The sequence below is a fragment of the Phaethon aethereus genome (genome assembly GCF_964289735.1).
Source record: "Phaethon aethereus genome assembly, chromosome: 14".
Taxonomy (NCBI): domain Eukaryota; kingdom Metazoa; phylum Chordata; class Aves; order Phaethontiformes; family Phaethontidae; genus Phaethon; species Phaethon aethereus.
Genome location: NC_138590.1, coordinates 10537816 through 10555200, shown reverse-complemented (window position 1 = coordinate 10555200; position 17385 = coordinate 10537816). Strand labels below are relative to the sequence as shown.

The 17385-nt window shown below is 42.6% G+C and overlaps 1 protein-coding gene across 1 annotated transcript in view; it reads right to left on the bottom strand.

Moving 5' to 3' along the window:
• Window positions 1-17385, bottom strand: part of NSG2 (neuronal vesicle trafficking associated 2) — a gene marked incomplete at both ends in the record, with an annotated part of 36443 nt that overhangs the window by 9441 nt on the left and 9617 nt on the right. Inside the window, one exon of the mRNA XM_082006178.1 lies at window positions 12879-12998. Coding sequence (XP_081862304.1) covers window positions 12879-12998 — 120 coding nt within the window. The remainder of the gene's footprint in view (window positions 1-12878; window positions 12999-17385) is intronic.

Sequence of the window (17385 nt, the reverse complement as noted above, 5' to 3'; positions counted from 1 at the left end):
AATTCTGTAAAGGTTATTTTCACAGAAGGGCGTAAAAGCTATGCTTGGACAGGCAGCGAGGCTCTTTCCATAGTTTATGGCAATGCCGTTACACCTGGAAACCTACCAATCCATTGATAACCTAGTTAACTTGCATGCAAGAAAAAAAAAATCACAAAATCATCAACACATTTGCCACAGGGCCAGTCCCAGAGGTCCTGCTGTTCAGTAGGAAGGTTTCAGCTGTAGGGGCATCTCAGTATACATTCATACACTCATCATCTCATTATAATGATTTCTGCTTGATAGTGAAAAATTCAGGAAGATAATTTTTTCCCCTTCATCCCATAACTACTTCTAGCTGGTAATTAGATGTGAGATTGACAACATTAGATCTTGACATGAAACCTACAGTTAAAGTGAAAGACTTCGGAGCGCTTCCCAGTTCCCAGATCAGCTGTCTACGCTGGCTGCCTCCCACCTCTATGCCAGGATAAAATCCAAGTGTGAACCACCCCATCGTTTGAATCCAGGTTGCTAATGTAAGAAAATCCAGGCGTGTAGGCAGGGAGGGAGTCAGAGGCTGACAGATCACTCAGATGGACTGACCAAGGGGATAAGGACTCTGAAATACACCACAAGATCTAGTTGAAGATGCCCCTGCTCATTGGAGGGGGGTTGGGTGAGATGACCTTTAAAGGTCCCTTCTACAATTCCACAATTCTAAGAGCTGCTCCACTGTTTAGACTCAGACAGAGAAATGGTGTAGTGCAATACCCAGCACCCTGTTATATAGTCTGATCTGCTGTGCAGATAAAATTTATTAGGATGCACTTCTTCAAAAATGGCATTTCACTCCTAATTTTTAACAATCTTTTTGTAATAAGTTGCTGATTTTATGGCCAAGAGCTTAGCCTCGGAAATTTTGGAAGGCTAGCTGAAAAAAGTGACACAATTGGGTCCTCATATTTGCTGGGTACTGTTCAAGAAGATACAGGATTTTTCCTCTATTATTACAGCACAGCTTTATTCCAGATGGTGCCCAGATTCTTAAGCAGAATTTCTTAGGAGATGCTTTGTTCATAGAATCATAGAATCGTTTAGATTGGAAAAGGCCTTGAAGATCATCAAGTCCAGCTATTAACTTAGCTTTGCCAAGTCCACCACTAAACCATGTCCCTAAGTGCCACGTGTCGTGAATGGGTGATTTAGATCACTTAAAGAATCACTGTCAAAGATACTAGCAAAAGTGGCTTTAATGGGATGTTGTAAAACTGTGACTTAACAAAGTTAGATGGCAAGGTTCACTCTATTACTGTACGGCACAATCATGTGAACAATGATTCAAAACTACTATGGCACAAATCAAAGTTACCAAGACACAAATCAAAGTTACCATACTACAAGGTTATGCACGATATCGGTCACTTACCAAAGATCTGCCCCTGGTAGAAGGTCTCTCTGCCTTGAGGAGCAACCCTGAGAGGCATCCCAGCTCAAGGGGAGATCACCTCCGTGCAGCCGGGCTGCTTAGCTGGGAGAGCTCAAAGAAGGCTCACGTAGGCTGTCATATTCATGGAATAAAGTGGTTGGCTTTCAGTCAAATTACATGCAGTGGGAAATGTATGCATGAGACTCCTTGTACCCACAACTTTCTTTGTTCCTTGATAAATGAGTCTTGGAAAAGCCACCCACTATTCATGTGTTAATTGCATGACCAGTGTTCCAAGCTCATATACGTCGATGCTCGCTGTGTCACTCTGCTCCTTTGTGGGTTTTCGGGGAACAGACTGAAACTAGAGGAGTTCGTGGCCCATTTACAGCTTAGGCCTTTACCTCCTTTGGAGCCTGTACCAAACCACCGCTAGTTTGGTTAAGGGGTTGAGTGCATCTGTCACATTTCTAAGAGGGAAATGTCCTTAGTCATGTACCTAAATCTTCAGAGCTATGGGAAAATACTCCTTAGTGATGCATGGCTTCTTACACAAAGCTTAAGGGGTTTTTTTTTTTGGTCCTTTATCTTAGCATTCATAAACATAACCAATTTGGCCCCCACTTCTCCTAAGAACACTGAACACCATCCATGAGGATGGTATAATTTTGGGGTCCAAAAACATCTCACATCTGCTCCACTATTTTATGGGTTCCTTTCAGCCCACACAGCCCAGCAATCAAAGTCCAAAAGACTCACAGAGTGAAACAGGAAAACAGAGTGTCATTTCTCCAACTACCCTAAAGCCTCAAAGGTATCCGTCTGAAACAGCACTAGCTGTCTCTAAGCCAGTTTGCTATCCCAGCCATGTCCCCGTTGGCTCTACCCATCTCTGCAAACACCACCCCACCATAACTATACCAGTGAACCTCTCCAAGCTCGCAAATCTTAAAAAGAAGTGTCTATCTTCCAAGATGACTACATACCCACCAGCAATTCCTCTGCTCTGTGCCTTGTAATACTGTGAGTGCAGCATGAATGTGGAACAAGAACACCGTGTTTCTAAGCAATTTGTCAAATAATTAAATTATGCACACAATAACTAGCTGGCTCAATTATATTAGCCAGTCTCCATCATGTAATATAATTGCTAGTGGCTGTTTAGGCACTAATAGCCTCAGATCTTTTTAACTGTGTCTGGTGCCAGCTGCGGTCTGCATGATGTCTGTCTGTGCCAAGTCAAACCCCTTGAACGGAAAATTCATGGCTCAGTTTCCAAGCCCCCATTCCTTATGGAAGTTCTAAAATGCCATTTTCAATAAGGATATTTCCACCATTGAATATTAGTGAATTTCCACTTAAGTAAATAAAAAGCTCTGTTTGGTTTGCTTTTTCTTTTCTGCCATTTAATGCCGTAAAAAAAAATCCTTCATCAGAATAAGCTGGTATACTGAGATGCTATAATACTGTTTCTAGGAACACCAAAAAAATACATGGCCTTTTTGGCAGGCTATACAGGTCTTTAAAGGTCTTTTTCCTCTCCTCCTACAAGAATTTTTTTCCAACTTTTTCAACTATCATAAGCCTTCCATCCTTATTTCTGTAACTCTGCTTCCTTCAAAGAAAAGAAGCAAAACCACAAAATTAAAAAAGTAGGGTGACTCAGGAACGCTTCTTATAAAGGCGCTTTTCTTCCCAAACCCATGGTGCTAACAACACCCGACATACCATTTCACGAGCTGAGCAATGCTGGAAGAGGGCTGCCTTCCAGATCACTAATCTGAGATGGTTTTTCAATTAGTGGGATTGCAGCAGACAGATACACCGTCTCCACAGCTAACCTTTCATCAGTGACATGCTGCAATTTCCCATTGCACCGTGCAAAGTCCCGGCTGTGACAGTTCCTCCGGTCACTTCACGCGAGACGTGACAATGGATGCCTCAGCTCATCAAGGGCCCTTTTAAAATGCATCAACAGGAATACAAGATAAATCAAGTCATCAATAAAATTGTCTCCTTGCCTAACCTTAGCCTGCCAATACTCAAGCTCTGAAGAGTCTCATACATGCAAAATCATGCCCTCTCCCTGCTTCCCTCACATTGGATTTGGTGTGGGAAAAGCATCAGGAGCCCCGAGAACGGGTCCAGGGATTAGCACATGGCAACAGACTTGGGAAATGCAGGCTGGGTTCCTTGCTCTGCTGCTGGCTTGCTTAGACACCTGACACACACTCAGGTCCAGCTCCACACCTTGCTCCCCACTGGTACTCACAGATGCTCCAGCAAGATCCACCCAAAGCTGCAAGCACCTAAGAAGTCCCCAAAAGTTTGGCTTTTTCTGGGCCTGTGTGTGCAAAACCACCCAAGCACCAGCACCATCCCAGAGCCAAGGATCAGGTTGGTTCTAGGGAAAAGCTGAGGTCTGTTTACTTTACGAAATTACCTTCTTCCACAGGCAGGGCAATCTTCAAAGCAAACCTTTCAGACTTGAGTGTCAATGTACTGGGCTAAGGCACAAAATGGTATTTCTCCAGGCATGTTTTCTTGTGTATTTGCCTCCCACATCAGTTTCTTATATTTTGATTTTACATGTAACACTACCATTTCCCTCATCAGCCATCAACAACAGAAGACTGGATTTAAAAATGCCCAGAACAATTTAAACTCTTCACATGCCACGGCACAAGATAACTTGCCCCTACCACTCCCCAGTCCCAGGGACTTCTTAGTTAAAAAAAAATTGAAGGTCAAGCTTGCACAAATTAAAACACCTTTGTTCAGTGCAGAAAGAAAAAAGAAGAAATCAATTGGAAGTTCATTCCTTCAAGAAGGTCAACATATTCACATGCATTTCAGCATCTATGTCTGCCACCATGGATCAGGAAATGAAGCTAATAATATGTCAGCATTCATGGTCCAGTACACCCATTTCTCTTAAAAAACTTATTCTTATTACATGGGTGCATGGGTGCTTCATACAAGGACAAAGTGAAGACTTGGTGAGCAAAGTGTTCCCTGGGTAACTTAAGAATTAAAAGCCTTTCCATTTTAAATCAGAAATGTGGAGCTTTATTGCTGCAAATGACTTACAAAAGCTACTCTTTTAAAAACAAACAACAAAAATGAATAATCGAGCTGATTATGATGCCTTCAAAGGCATGAGGCCAGTTCCATTAGCTGTGCATCTGACCCAACAGGCTTAATACATCTGCAAGTACTAACAAGAGGGAGCTCAGGTCTGTTTAACATTCAGTCAGCAGCCTGTGCTGCTTTATAAATAGAGAGAATGAAACATTACACGGAAAAAAAAAATGTACGAGTGAAGAATTTCATTTCCCTGATTATTTTTTTTTTTTAGCATTCTGTGGTTTGGCTACAAGACTCAAAAATAAACTTTGCCTTGGCTTCAGTCAGCTGAAAACTCTTTCCTCCTCCATCCCATTTGGTGCCTATTGCTACATTAGCCAAACTAGCACTAAGCATGTTTCATTCCACCTCAAAAGCTGACAAGAAAATTACCCAACAAATAGGGTTTACTGTGGGGTGGCAGAGGTACCAGAATGGCACATGGCATTGTGTTGTTGAAAACAAAGATGCAGTGTAAGAAATCATTCAGACTAAATGGAAACTGCAATTACATTTTGTAATTAGCAGAATGGGTATGGCCATGCAGTCGCTTATGAAAATCGTTTTTCAAGCATTTTGTTCCAAAGCAAAGGGTCAGTTGAGGTTTCTGCTCTGTAATTCCCTTCTTTCTCCAATATACCATGGTTTGGAGAATTTGGATTCAGTAGGTCTAGCCCGCAAACCCTTAGTCATGTGAGTATTCTCTGTGACTTCCATTTTTAGACAATTTCTGCATAGCAATTAACTTTCTTCTCCTCTCCAAAAATCAGTTAAAAGAAAAAAATAACCCTGAACAAATCTCTTCAGCTGATTACTCAGTGCTTGCAGATGGCAAAAATAAAATATATTTGAGGTCATTTTTCTGACTTTGCAAAAGAGTATGTATGTGTGTGTGTGTCTGTAAAAAAGAATGTAAACCAAGGATACACTTTAAGGAATGACCCATTTCATATAAGAGCCTTCTTTTTTCTTTTTTTCTTTGCTTTTCTAGGTGGTCCCTAAGCCAATCGTATAGAACGTTCTACTTAAATCAAAATATACTTTTCTTGTGGGTGTTTTAGACATGGAAACTTCCTGGCTTTACCTTTTTGGGACCTAGACTGTACCAGAAAGCCAGATATTGGCTGGGAACTCTTACAAAAACCACAGACTTTTACCCAGCCAGAAGAAACCTTGCAGGGTAGTACCATACCTAGGGATGTGATGAGAAATACCTGTTTTCTGGCAGCTGAGCCACAAATCCACATTCGGTTCATCCTCTCAGCTCCGAATTGTCACTGATGGTCACAAATGGTTCCATCAATCTACCCCCACGAAGCTGTGAGACCGGCTAGGACAGGTATGACCCATCCCCTTCCCTTCCCATTACAGCCAGAGGAGAAGAATGATTTCTGGGCTCAGGCAGAAAGATGGCAAGCAACATTTCGGACTTCCTTTCATACACACCATAAGCGAGAGCCTGGATCCGTGCAGGTGCTGGTTTGCATCAGGCAAAGATTGAGAAGATTGAGGTGTGAATAAGGCTCCAAACCGGTCCCTGGAGACCGAAACCAGCCCCTTCCTACCGACACCTCTCCAAGCCCCTCTTTAAATGCAAGGCTCAGCAGGAAGCCACTACACCACGCCTGATGCTGGCGCCAGCGCAAGACTCCTGGGTGCTCCTGCCACGGCCCCCCCGCGCCTGCCGCCTTTCTGGTTTTCCCCCGCTTTGTCCCGAGTTGTCCGGGATCACACGGCTCGTCTGAGCGCGGCGCAGCCTGGGAGCGACGTCTCAGCCACGATAGCAATTATCACCAGTGAGAAAAATCTCTGTGTATTAGAGCGTGTTCCCTCCCTCGAGCACCACTGGCATTAGTCAGTGTAATGGGATCTTTCAGCAGCCGCTCTGCATCTTCCAGATAACCGAGGCGATGCGGCAGTCGCCATGGTAACATTGTTACTGTTAGTATTAAAAAGCAGTAAGGAAAATTGTCCTGCTCACACTCAGAGGAGTCCTTCCTCTGTGAGTGACTCCTGCCCTGTGGTAACTTAACAATTAAAGGAATATTTAAGTTTATTTAGCTATTGAACGGGCACGATGAAAAGCCCCATGCCATTCTTCTGGGATTCATTCCTTTGCAGGTGAGAGAAAAAACTATCGGCATAAACCAACAGCCTACAGGTGAAAGCAGAACGTCCTATGGAGAAGTTTGCAGGAACCATGGCACAGAGGGGATTTTGGGAAGGGGAAGCAGGGGGAACAGAAAGAGAGGAATGCCACATTTGGGGCTGGGGATGTGTGCAGCAGAGCAAGGGAGAGTTGCCACCTACACAGCTGCAATGCTGATGTGCGCTTTAAAAACAAGGGCAGGGTGGGCAGGTAGATAAATGTAGGCACTCGGAGATTCAGCGGGCGTTTCTCAAAGCTATGCTCACGGTGCAGTCATTCGGCAGCCCAGAGGCCACGCAGCAATTCTCTGCACCACACCGTAGGACACCTTGTGCTCACATCTCGGAGGATGTTACCTACAGAAAGAAAGTGGTCAAGACCTGCTCCCTGCCCTCCTCCACAAGCACACAAGCCCGGGACTTTCCTTTCCTCTGAATTGCAATGCCTGTCACATGAGGATCCCTCCACTACAAGATTTAGCCGAATGCCCTGGGGATTTGATGGGTCAGATTCTAGTGGTGCAAGCATCTTCCATTTCAGCAAAGCTGTTGCCAACAGGAATTCAAGCCCTGGCCCTGGCCCAGAAAAATCTTTCTTAATTAGGAGCCAAGTGTTTCAGAAACTGGCTTGTTTTTGATAATGAACAATTATTGCATCAATGTCTTTTGTGTAGGGTGTGGCTGGAGACAGACCGATTTTGTTCTAAGTCTTTCACATTAGGTAAGAGGAAAAGAATTGTTTCAGTATGAGCGTTTCAATAACAGAAACATTTGAATGGGTTCCACTATATTTTAAGAACCTGATGAAAAGTGTGGTGAATAATTACATCCACTGGTTACTGGATCTGCATGTATCAGGGCAGTTTCAGGGTGGAGGGAGGAGAGGGTTGATATAACGATAAGAAATGTATTGTCATTGCATACCTCAACAGAAATGGATTACACAGCCAGTGACTCTGAAAATGCATCTTGCCAACTTGTAGCAAAAAGAGTGAAGTTCCCAGTCTTCTTCAGTGAAGTAATGATCAATACTTGCAGATGATTTTTCCAGGTAGATAAATTGTTCATAAGAAAACATCTTAAATACCTCAGCGTCTCCCCCGTACACCCACTCCCAACTTGTTCTGTTAAAGACAAGTACATATTTTAATTATTCCAACTCTGAAAGACTGATAACTTCAACTTTCTTAAGAAAATGATCCATGAAAACAAAAGAACTGTAGAAGACTTGAGAAGTCAGATAACTAGGGTAGGTAACTATCACCCAGCTAAGAGTCATTGTCTCCCTGACAAGGCAGTAGTGAATAGCTCTATGGCATGTAGTGACAGCAGAGGTCAAAGTGGTTGCATGTGAACTTACTTATGTAATACAGAGAGCAATTCGCGCACAACCAGTAACCGACAGGCAGTTACGTGTGTCAAGACGATGCTCTGTGTTGTAAGCCTACGCTGAAATACCATTCCAGTACCTTTTCCGGTGCTATTTGGAGCTAGAAAAAAACTGGGCAAAGTCAGAGCTAGCACAGGACGACCTACACTCACTGAGTCTGACTGGATCAAGCAGAAAATCCATCAGCAGCTATTCTCCAGCTTGTTTCTTCTTAAGCAGGGTGCTGATGTCTTGAACACAAGCTTCAGCTAAGTGACAGTCAAGAAAGTGGGTAAAAATCCACTCTTCACCTTACAAATGGTTCTGGTTGGTTTCTGTGCTATCTGGACTGGTTGGAAGACAAAAGGAGTCACTGAAAACCCTGTCCTCCAGAAGCAAGACCTCATTCAATGGATAATCTGCTTAAAAAGCAAAAGACCATTTGATCTCATTTCAGTACTGATAGAAAGAAATAAGGGCAGAAACTCACGGGAATGATGATACTCACATATGAGAGATTGTTCTTAAAAGCTGTAACATAGGATATCACCGGCAAAAAGAAGCAGTAAGCCCTACCTCAAATGCAAAGGGTTAGATCTGTTGTCCCACAAAGGAACAGGATAGAGAGAGTCATCACATTTGCAGATCTTCTGTAATGCACCTCGGTGTCATCACTGGGTGGCAAAACATGGTAAGATGAGCTACTTTCAAAGCATGCAAAATGGTAGGCAAACACCGGACATCATTCCCCTCCAGACTGAGAAACCTTAGTATACATCGTTACGGGAAAATAAGACCTTTGCAGTTCAACAACTTCCTAGAGGGGACACACTCCAAAGGAATAAACAGTCTGAAGGAGGCAAGGTCTATAAATCACTGCCAGTCAGCTTAGAAAAAATTTTGTCATTGCTTCTCTGTGGAGGACTACAACGATAAAAGAAATTTCTTTTATGTATGGATGGCTCAACCATAATGCTATTTTAACACAATTTTGTTGTAATCCATCTACTCATAACTATTTAAACATTTGTTATAAAGTATGTATGGGGTGACTCATCCAGCTGAAGAATAAGCCTAATTGGTCAAACTTCCAGGACACTGTGTGCTGAGCTATAGAGAATCATAATCTCATCTATTAGGAGATGTGACAAGTTGCAGAAGCTATCTAAAATTCCTGGAAGAGGTAGTGTGAAATAAGAACCGTTGCCTAGGGACAGTCTCTTCTTTACGATAATTAAAAAGCTCAGAGCTGTGCCATTCTGGATGGATGAAAAATATGCATGCATAAGCTTAAATTCTGGCTTTGGCTTGCTCATGTGAGAAAGTTGTCTAATAATTCATTAGCCTCTTCAATAAAAGATACCCAAAAGGCAGAATAAAGGGCATCTGTGAATTTGACTGCCATGTTCATATGGTCCCAAAATTCCCCCCAGAGGGGGAAATGTACTTGCTCTTCTGTATAAAGCAGCTACATGACTCAGAAAAAAATCAAGAACTTGGGAAGAGTTTCCTTCTTCCCTGAGAACAATCCCATACCAAGTGACCAGCAGTAGAGAGGAAAGAAAAGCACTTCACAGACTGAAACAGAAATGTTAAAAACCCCTCCAGAGAGGTTATTAGCGGGTGGGGAGCTGAGTCATAAATATGTAGTCCAGCAGCATTTTTCCACATGCTCTTGTGAATGATACTCACTTTGCTATATTTCTGTTTATGGTAATTCTACCATTTGGGTGAAAAACGAAATACAAGACATCTCACTTTGTATTCTCCAGGATGCCAAAGTAGTGCAGCAGCAGATAGGAGAGGACCTCTTGGCTATTTCTTTGCATCCTCTTACTGTCCTGTCTCTTTCCACAACATAGAGGTAGGACGTGCTGAAACGTATTGCTCCTCATACACAAAGTAGTAGAGCTGTAGTAGCAAAATGGCTCCCTGTGAAAACCCTTGAATTCAAGCATTGCTGTGGACTCACACCAGTTGTACGTGCACTTCCCATATGGCGCTCACACATTTGGAGTGCCCTAAACCAATGGACGATCTACATGTGGATGGACTACTGGCCTTTCCCTCCATCATTTCTCTTGCAGAAATCAATGGGATGGTTGACTTGCCACTGTAGAGCTACCAACAGCCCAGCTCAAGCATAGATGAATAATTTTAATCAGAGTATTACCAAGAAGTTGTGGATGGTATTTCCAACGCACCACATACTGGAAGGCTATACAAAGCAATCAGCCAGCACAAGAAAATATGATGATCTCATGTATTTTATCTTTTTTTAAGCTTTTAAAAGTGTAGCCAAACTGAGATAATAAAAGTTAAGTATTTACTATGATTTCCTCTTACAAAAAACAATTGTAAAATGATTTCATCAGTGCCAGATAATAGGCCTACTTATAACCAGAGGGCAGGATTTTTAATAACTTCACTAAAAATATGCACTGGTACAAAAATGCGGTGCAATAAAAAAAAAAGTACAAAAGGTAATGAAATATTACCTATTATCTCAGCTCATTTTTGTCAGGAAATAATACTACAAACTTAATACGGTACATGGAAGCCTTATGAAAAGCAGGCAGGGAAAGGCTTATAGTCTTATCCAGTATTAGACGAGAGGCTGAGTGATTAATAAGTTGACATTGAAGAGCAGAGAATGGAAATCATATGCACTTTAGGGAAAGGAAATAGCTTAAAAATGAAACTGTCATGCTGCCAGGCTGCACAGGAAGAGGCACAGCTCCCAGAAACACCCCAGCGTGCAGCAGAGGGGAAGGCAGCTTAACCCCCTGCCAGTGCCGGGCACGCCGCTGGAGCCCCCCGCGCCCGCGCCTGCTGCCGTGCGGTCCTCACGCACGCACCAGTGAGAGCGATGGGAGAAGTGCTCCGAAGTAGGAAGGGGAGAGGGAAAGAGACATCAAAAGGAGAGGTTTGAATGCAACAGCAAGTTGGGGGTTCGAAGAATGGGAAAGACACTCTCTACAGAAGGAGTAGGTGAAATGAGATTTATCCCCAGCAGTGGATGAGCTATATATCTACCTTATGGGCCTCCAGTATGCACCGCGGGTAAGGATGAGATGTTCTTGATTGCCTTTTTGAATAACAGAGACAGATCTTTTGACGGGATTAGAACTTGGGTCTTACACTGACCTTAACACTGTTCAGGGCTGCAGGATTAAGTTCTAAATACGCAGTGAAGCACTGTTACTTACAATATCAACAATAATGCCACTTATTGTGGGTCACAAGCCAACACATCACTTCCAGAAGACTCTACGTTTACTGTTGTCTCTCAGGCACATTGTGTCTGGTTCTGATTTGTACGTTGCTCACACTGGAAAACGCCTGCTGCGGTTTCCAAGGCTGGGGATTTAACTGTGGGTAATTCGCTGTTTACTAGTGGTACTTCACTATTGGTGGTAAATAAGTACTACGCATGCAATACGATCAGTGAGGAACTCGGTCAAAACCAACAGCATGTAAGCCCCTGGTAAGTAATTTAGATCAAAACATGTGAAGTCCACTAAAAAAACCAAACACAAGAAATTATAAACATTTATTCACAGACCTCTGAAAAATAAATTGTGGCTTTAAATATCCTGGATGAAAGCAACAGAATTGTCCTTGTGAAATATATGTTACTGAGCTTCTGGAAAAAACAGAAACAGTACCCTTCTTAGCGCTTCAAAAGAGAGCAGTTAAACATTTGCCCTTTCAGTAAGTTGAACAAGCCTTATCTTGAAGTTTATCAAGGATGAATGGTAACAATTTTTCCTGGATTACATTCCAATTTTTAAAATTATAGTTTTCTTCTAAATTACAGAAAATAATTATAATAAACTTTTTTAATTCTTGCAAATCTAACAACTGGGCCAAATGAAAGACTATTCAGGTCCTTGAGTCAATTCTTGCTAACTGTCGAGGATGATACCCTTTCACAAAAATTTATAACCCCAATCCTAACTTTCCAAGGAGCAGGACTATAGCTAGGCACTGCCTACTCTCTCTCTTTTCTACTCAAATCATTGATATTTCCTCTGACTTTGGAAATGTGAAATCAGATCTCACATTTTTATCACTCCCATGCTCCGTTGTTTAGGAAAAGCACCATATCTTCTCAATGAAAAGGGAGAAAATACTAGCAGCTACATGCTTGAAGCCTAATTTTAGGAGGAACTGAGTCATTCTAATATGCTGCAGTCAACAGGAACTGAGGGCACTCAATAATTCATGAGTTTCTTTCCATGTTTGAGTAGCGCCTGTTGAAAATTTCTCAAGGAAACATTTTTCATCAGAAAATTCCAATTCCTGTGAACCAAAACTGCTTACAGGACAGGATATGCTTGGATACTTGTCTCATATCTCTTTTTTTATCCAGTTCAAAATGGCTTTTAATAAAAAATAATACACTTATATAATAATAAAGTATCTTAAATATGAAAAGGATTGTTTGACTACAAGACAAAAGAATTTTAAAAGGTGAAACAAACTGTTTCAATCAATCTCCACTGTGATTTTTAAATTATTTTTAAACAGAAACATTTGAGAAGAAAAAGGATTCAAACTGGTTTTACTTTCAGTTTGGGCTGGAAAATATTTTTATAACTTTTCCTGGAAAAAGGAAAACATATTTCCTACTTTAGATCTAGTTATGAAGTATTTTCATGCCTATCCTAAAAAAAAAAAAAGCTTTGTACTCATGCAGATAAACCTCTCTTTGACCCTAGTGGAGTGCTAAATTCGTTATGTCTTTACTGTCACTTTAATGCAGTTATTTTAAAATGAATGGTATTTGCATCAGACGGCAGCAGAATAACCATTTCTTACCTTTAGTCTTTCTGTTACACCATCAGTGAAACTGACTGTGAATTCAGCAATTTTGGGCACTCTGAGTTTCCCTTTGTTCTTCTGGTCAGGCTGATATTCTGTTCTTGTTTTCACAATTACCTGGAAAATAGCAACACTTTTAAGGTTTCTGCACACAGCATACATTTTTTATCGTTATCTAAGCTTTCCTATAGAAACCATCCCCGGGACCTACACAAGTATCTTGTAGCCATAAATTAACACAAACTCATCATACCCGTAGGAACGAAGAGAGACAGATAAGTAGTCGGGCAGATACGCAGACCTAGGACAGTGAGTTTATCACAGTGAGTCTTAAAATAGCTGACAGCAAAATGTTTCACACCCACTTTTCCTTAGGACTAGGCATGTAATTTTTATATCGTATTCAGCAGGCAGAACACACAGAATAACAGCCCATCCTAAAGAAGAGCCTCACTTATTAAAAGCTCCATCCTAACAAGTTCCACTGACGCCAATTTAAATTTAGGCCATTTGGTGTCTCATTTATTCAGGCTCCAGATTATCAATATTAATCTCATACTGTCACCTTGGGTTTTCCCCAGAAGATCTCAGTGTCATTTGCTGACTAATCCAGGTCCTCCTAATCTTATAAAAATGAGGCGTCTTATGCCAATGGAGAAACCGTAAGTGGCTTTTAAAAGGGTACGGTCAAATTACCAAAATTGCATTGTCAATCTACATCTGAATTTATTTCTAATCTAGAATGACCCTAAACATTTTGGGTAAAATGCACCCACTGCAAACACAGAAAAAACCTAATGCCAACTGCTCCCAGAGGGGACGAGCGTCGGGGCTGTACTCTGAAGCTAACAGCCCTTCAGAGGGGTGAGCGTATCCATCCCATTATACACGAGAATCAGACTACTCATCCATGAGCCTATGCAGCTAAACAGCGTCATGAGAGCACGCCAGCACAGCCACACGATCTTACTCTAGACGGAGAATGCAAGAGAAGACAAAATGGCCCTGTCTTCAGCACTGGCCAAGAGCTGGAGCTCGTCCCTGGAGAGCGGGGCTGTGGTTGTCAGCACAGGATTCCTAACCAGAGAAGGTTTAGACTAGATATTAGGAAAAAATTCTTTACGGAGAGAGCGGCCAAGCATTGGAACAGGCTGCCCAGGGAGGTGGTGGAGTCACCATCACTGGAAGTGTTCAAAAAACGTGTAGATGTGGCACTTCAGGATATGGTCTAGTGGGCATGGTGGTGTTGGGTTGATGGTTGGACTTGATGATCTTCAAGGTCTTTTCCAACCTTAATGATTCTGTGATTCTGTACCCAGGTCCACAAAGCATACAACCATTTGGTGTGGTTTGCAAGGTTCGTCTAGGTTAAACACAAAAGGATAGAAAGAACATCAAAGCTCTCAATCCCAAGGCCAACACTTCCTCTTTTTGGCCTCCCATTCTGGATTGCAGGACTAAGCAGCAGTCAGCCTTGCCAAGGCAAAAATTAAATACTCCAGGAGTGGTGAATGGTTCATATGAGAGTGACAAGAGTGATCCTAAAGCTTTTTGTTAGAAACAAAAAGTCTTGAAGGATTGAAAAAGATTAAGTGATGCACAAGGCTGAGTTACCAGCTAATGAAGAACTTACTTCCAAATAAAGATAGCAAAGTCTGGTTTGGACCAGAGAAAACCCCAGGTATTTAATCCTCCTGCATTTAATGCCATGTGAAAATCAGAGTGAGAGAAAATCAGCACAGCGTCATAAGCCAATTTTCTGGATTCAAATGCAAATCATTAAAGACTGATGAATATTTACATCCTTCAGTGAATCCCTCTCAGTAATCTTTATTATGGTAGCATTTGCAACATTAAGACTTGGTAAGAAGAGGGGACAAAAAACCACCGATATTAGCATTTTGGAACTCAGGATTTCTGATGACACAACAGATGATGGGAAATGACACATGGGGACAAGCTTGATTCAGCAGGTTTGGGACGAACCCTAACCCTACTCTGAACCTCCTACTGAATCAAACCCCATTACACTCTAAAATGCAGCCCAGCACACTGTGGACCAAATAAAGCAAAACTCCCTCTCCAACGAACTGGCCCAGGTTAGCTCTGAGTTACGAACAAGCAATAAGCTCATTTTTTCACTAAAAAAGAGGCAAGTGCACTCAGGACTGGAGCTGGCCCCTGGGTTTCCAGTCTCCTCGCCGGCCTTTTGTAAACCCAGTACAGTAAATTACAGAATGTCAGCCATCAACACCTGCAAACCAGTGTTCAGAAATGGCACTCATTCTGTTTTCAAACCTACCAGTCACAATATCCAAGTCTCCCAAATCCATGCTTCCTGCTTGGTATAAATCTTAGTTGCAGGCAAAATTTTTAAATATACATGAGGGCTTTTCCACAAACTCTAACGTTAGGTCTTAACGAAGGACCATGAAGCCAGAATACAAGAAAAAAAAAAGCCTTACTTCTTTCTAGACATAATTTAATTTTCTTCCTCTCTTTGTCATTAATGCCAGTTTTCTTGCAGGCATTTTTTATCTGTTGTTACATTCAACCAATATCCTATAAGCAAGAAACTTTGAATTATGCTGCCTCCAGGGGTACAGCATGAGACTGAAAACAAACCCACACAGCCCTTCACAAGGCATCAGATTCAAGTCCAGCAGCAATGTCTATCACGTCTACGAATAAATAAGTAAGCTCAGTCCCCAGCCAGATCAGAAGCTACTTGAAACCCAATCTGCTGACTGTACCAGCGGTGAAACGTGTGAGCGCGCGCAGAGCCACAGTCATCCTGCTGGTCGGTGTTTTGCAGCGAAATTTGCAGAGGTATCGAAAAGCTTTAGCAAAGGAGCTAAGAAGTACCTTCGCTAAATACCTTTTTGGCATTGCAAAAGCTAAGTATCTGCTCTCCAGAAGTATCTGTGTCAGACACGTGGTGGAATTGCTCAGCAGAAGACAGACGGGGCAGTCAGTAACGTCTCCTCCTTAGAGGAGAGCACAGAAATAATATGACAAAGGTCAAACAGAAAACTGAAAACCTATAGTGTGGGAGTAGCATTCAATATTGTGGCAGTAACGATAAAAATGCAATTTTTCTGAGGGCACCGGGTGCACATTTACAAGAAAAGAACTACCTCTTGTTCAGTCGCCTACACTCTACAATAAATAAGCCTGAGCACGGACCCCACTTTTGCAGCGACATTCGCCCCCCTCCATCCAACAAGCTGCCATCAGGAAGCCCGTGCCAAGGCTGCTGGAAATGGAGTTGTGGTCCTCACCCTCCTCCAGCCTCCTGCGCAGGGAGGCCACCCCGGCCAGGGCTACCTCAGCGGCACCGAGACAGCAGCGAACACTGTCAGATGGTGACACACATCCCCACACCCCACACATAGTCTTTAGCGGAGCTTTTGCTACACTGACAGCCTCCCGTGCATGTGTCAGTTGTGAGTGTCTCTGAAACAAGCCTAAATGAGAGCTGGTCAAAACCCAAAAGAACTTTTCTAAAGCACCAAGTGTTAATCTAAGTGTAAATTTATAAAGGGAATAATTAATCTTATAAAGATTTTTTTTTCTATATTTTTAGCATTATTGGGTTTTGTTATTTTGGTTTTTTGTTCAGTTTTCATTTTCCAGTTTTCTGATTTGGGTTGGGTGGGAAAGATTTGCCTTCCCCCATTCCCTGCCATCACTCCTTTTTCAGCTTTTCTTTCCATTTTGTCACCGAGAAAAAATTCCTGGCAGTAAAGTCTTCCAGAAATTCTAACCAAATTGCTGTTGGGTGTACAGTAATAAAAACCCCACTGACTCCACAGTCAGAGCAGTGATCAGCATTCATTTATCACCGGCTGCCCAGAGCAGTTCCATCCGAGCCCGGGATCCCACTGTTCCAATGCAAACAAGGTACATTCATCTCACACCGCGACAGCTTTCCTGGGAGAGCTGCTGGCGTTTATTACAAACCACAGCAAACGAAACGACCCCCGTTCCCTCTTCTGGGCCATTTTGCAGCTTTGCTGACTTCAGCAGTTATTCTTGGTTGAAACCGGTGAAAGGGAGCACAAAACCGGGGTCCTGTGTAGGTTGCAATTCAAAGCAAACTGATGTGAAAGAAACACCCGTCTCCTCATTCCCTTCTCCGCAACGCTGTCACGGCGGGAATGAACTGCTGTAAGGGGCAACTTCCAGAGCTGGCAGCGCTGCTCGGCTGAGCTCTGGCCTCGTGAGCGCAGACAATAAATGCAAACAATCAAATCAGTGCTTAAATTGGACAGGTAGTCTCTTGAACACTCCCAAAAAAGACAATTAGCCCCCTCTCCTCCCCCACTGCAGCAGCACCATTCTGCCCGTTCTCTGCACTTGCCTCCTTGAGCTCTCGCCTCCTCCTGCACGCTCCCTAAGGCTTGTCTTAACTCATACTCCTCACGGTGAGACGGGAAACCTGGCTGGTTCAGTTGGCATCCCTAATCATGAGCTTACTGGGGCAGGGAATTAGTATTAGTAT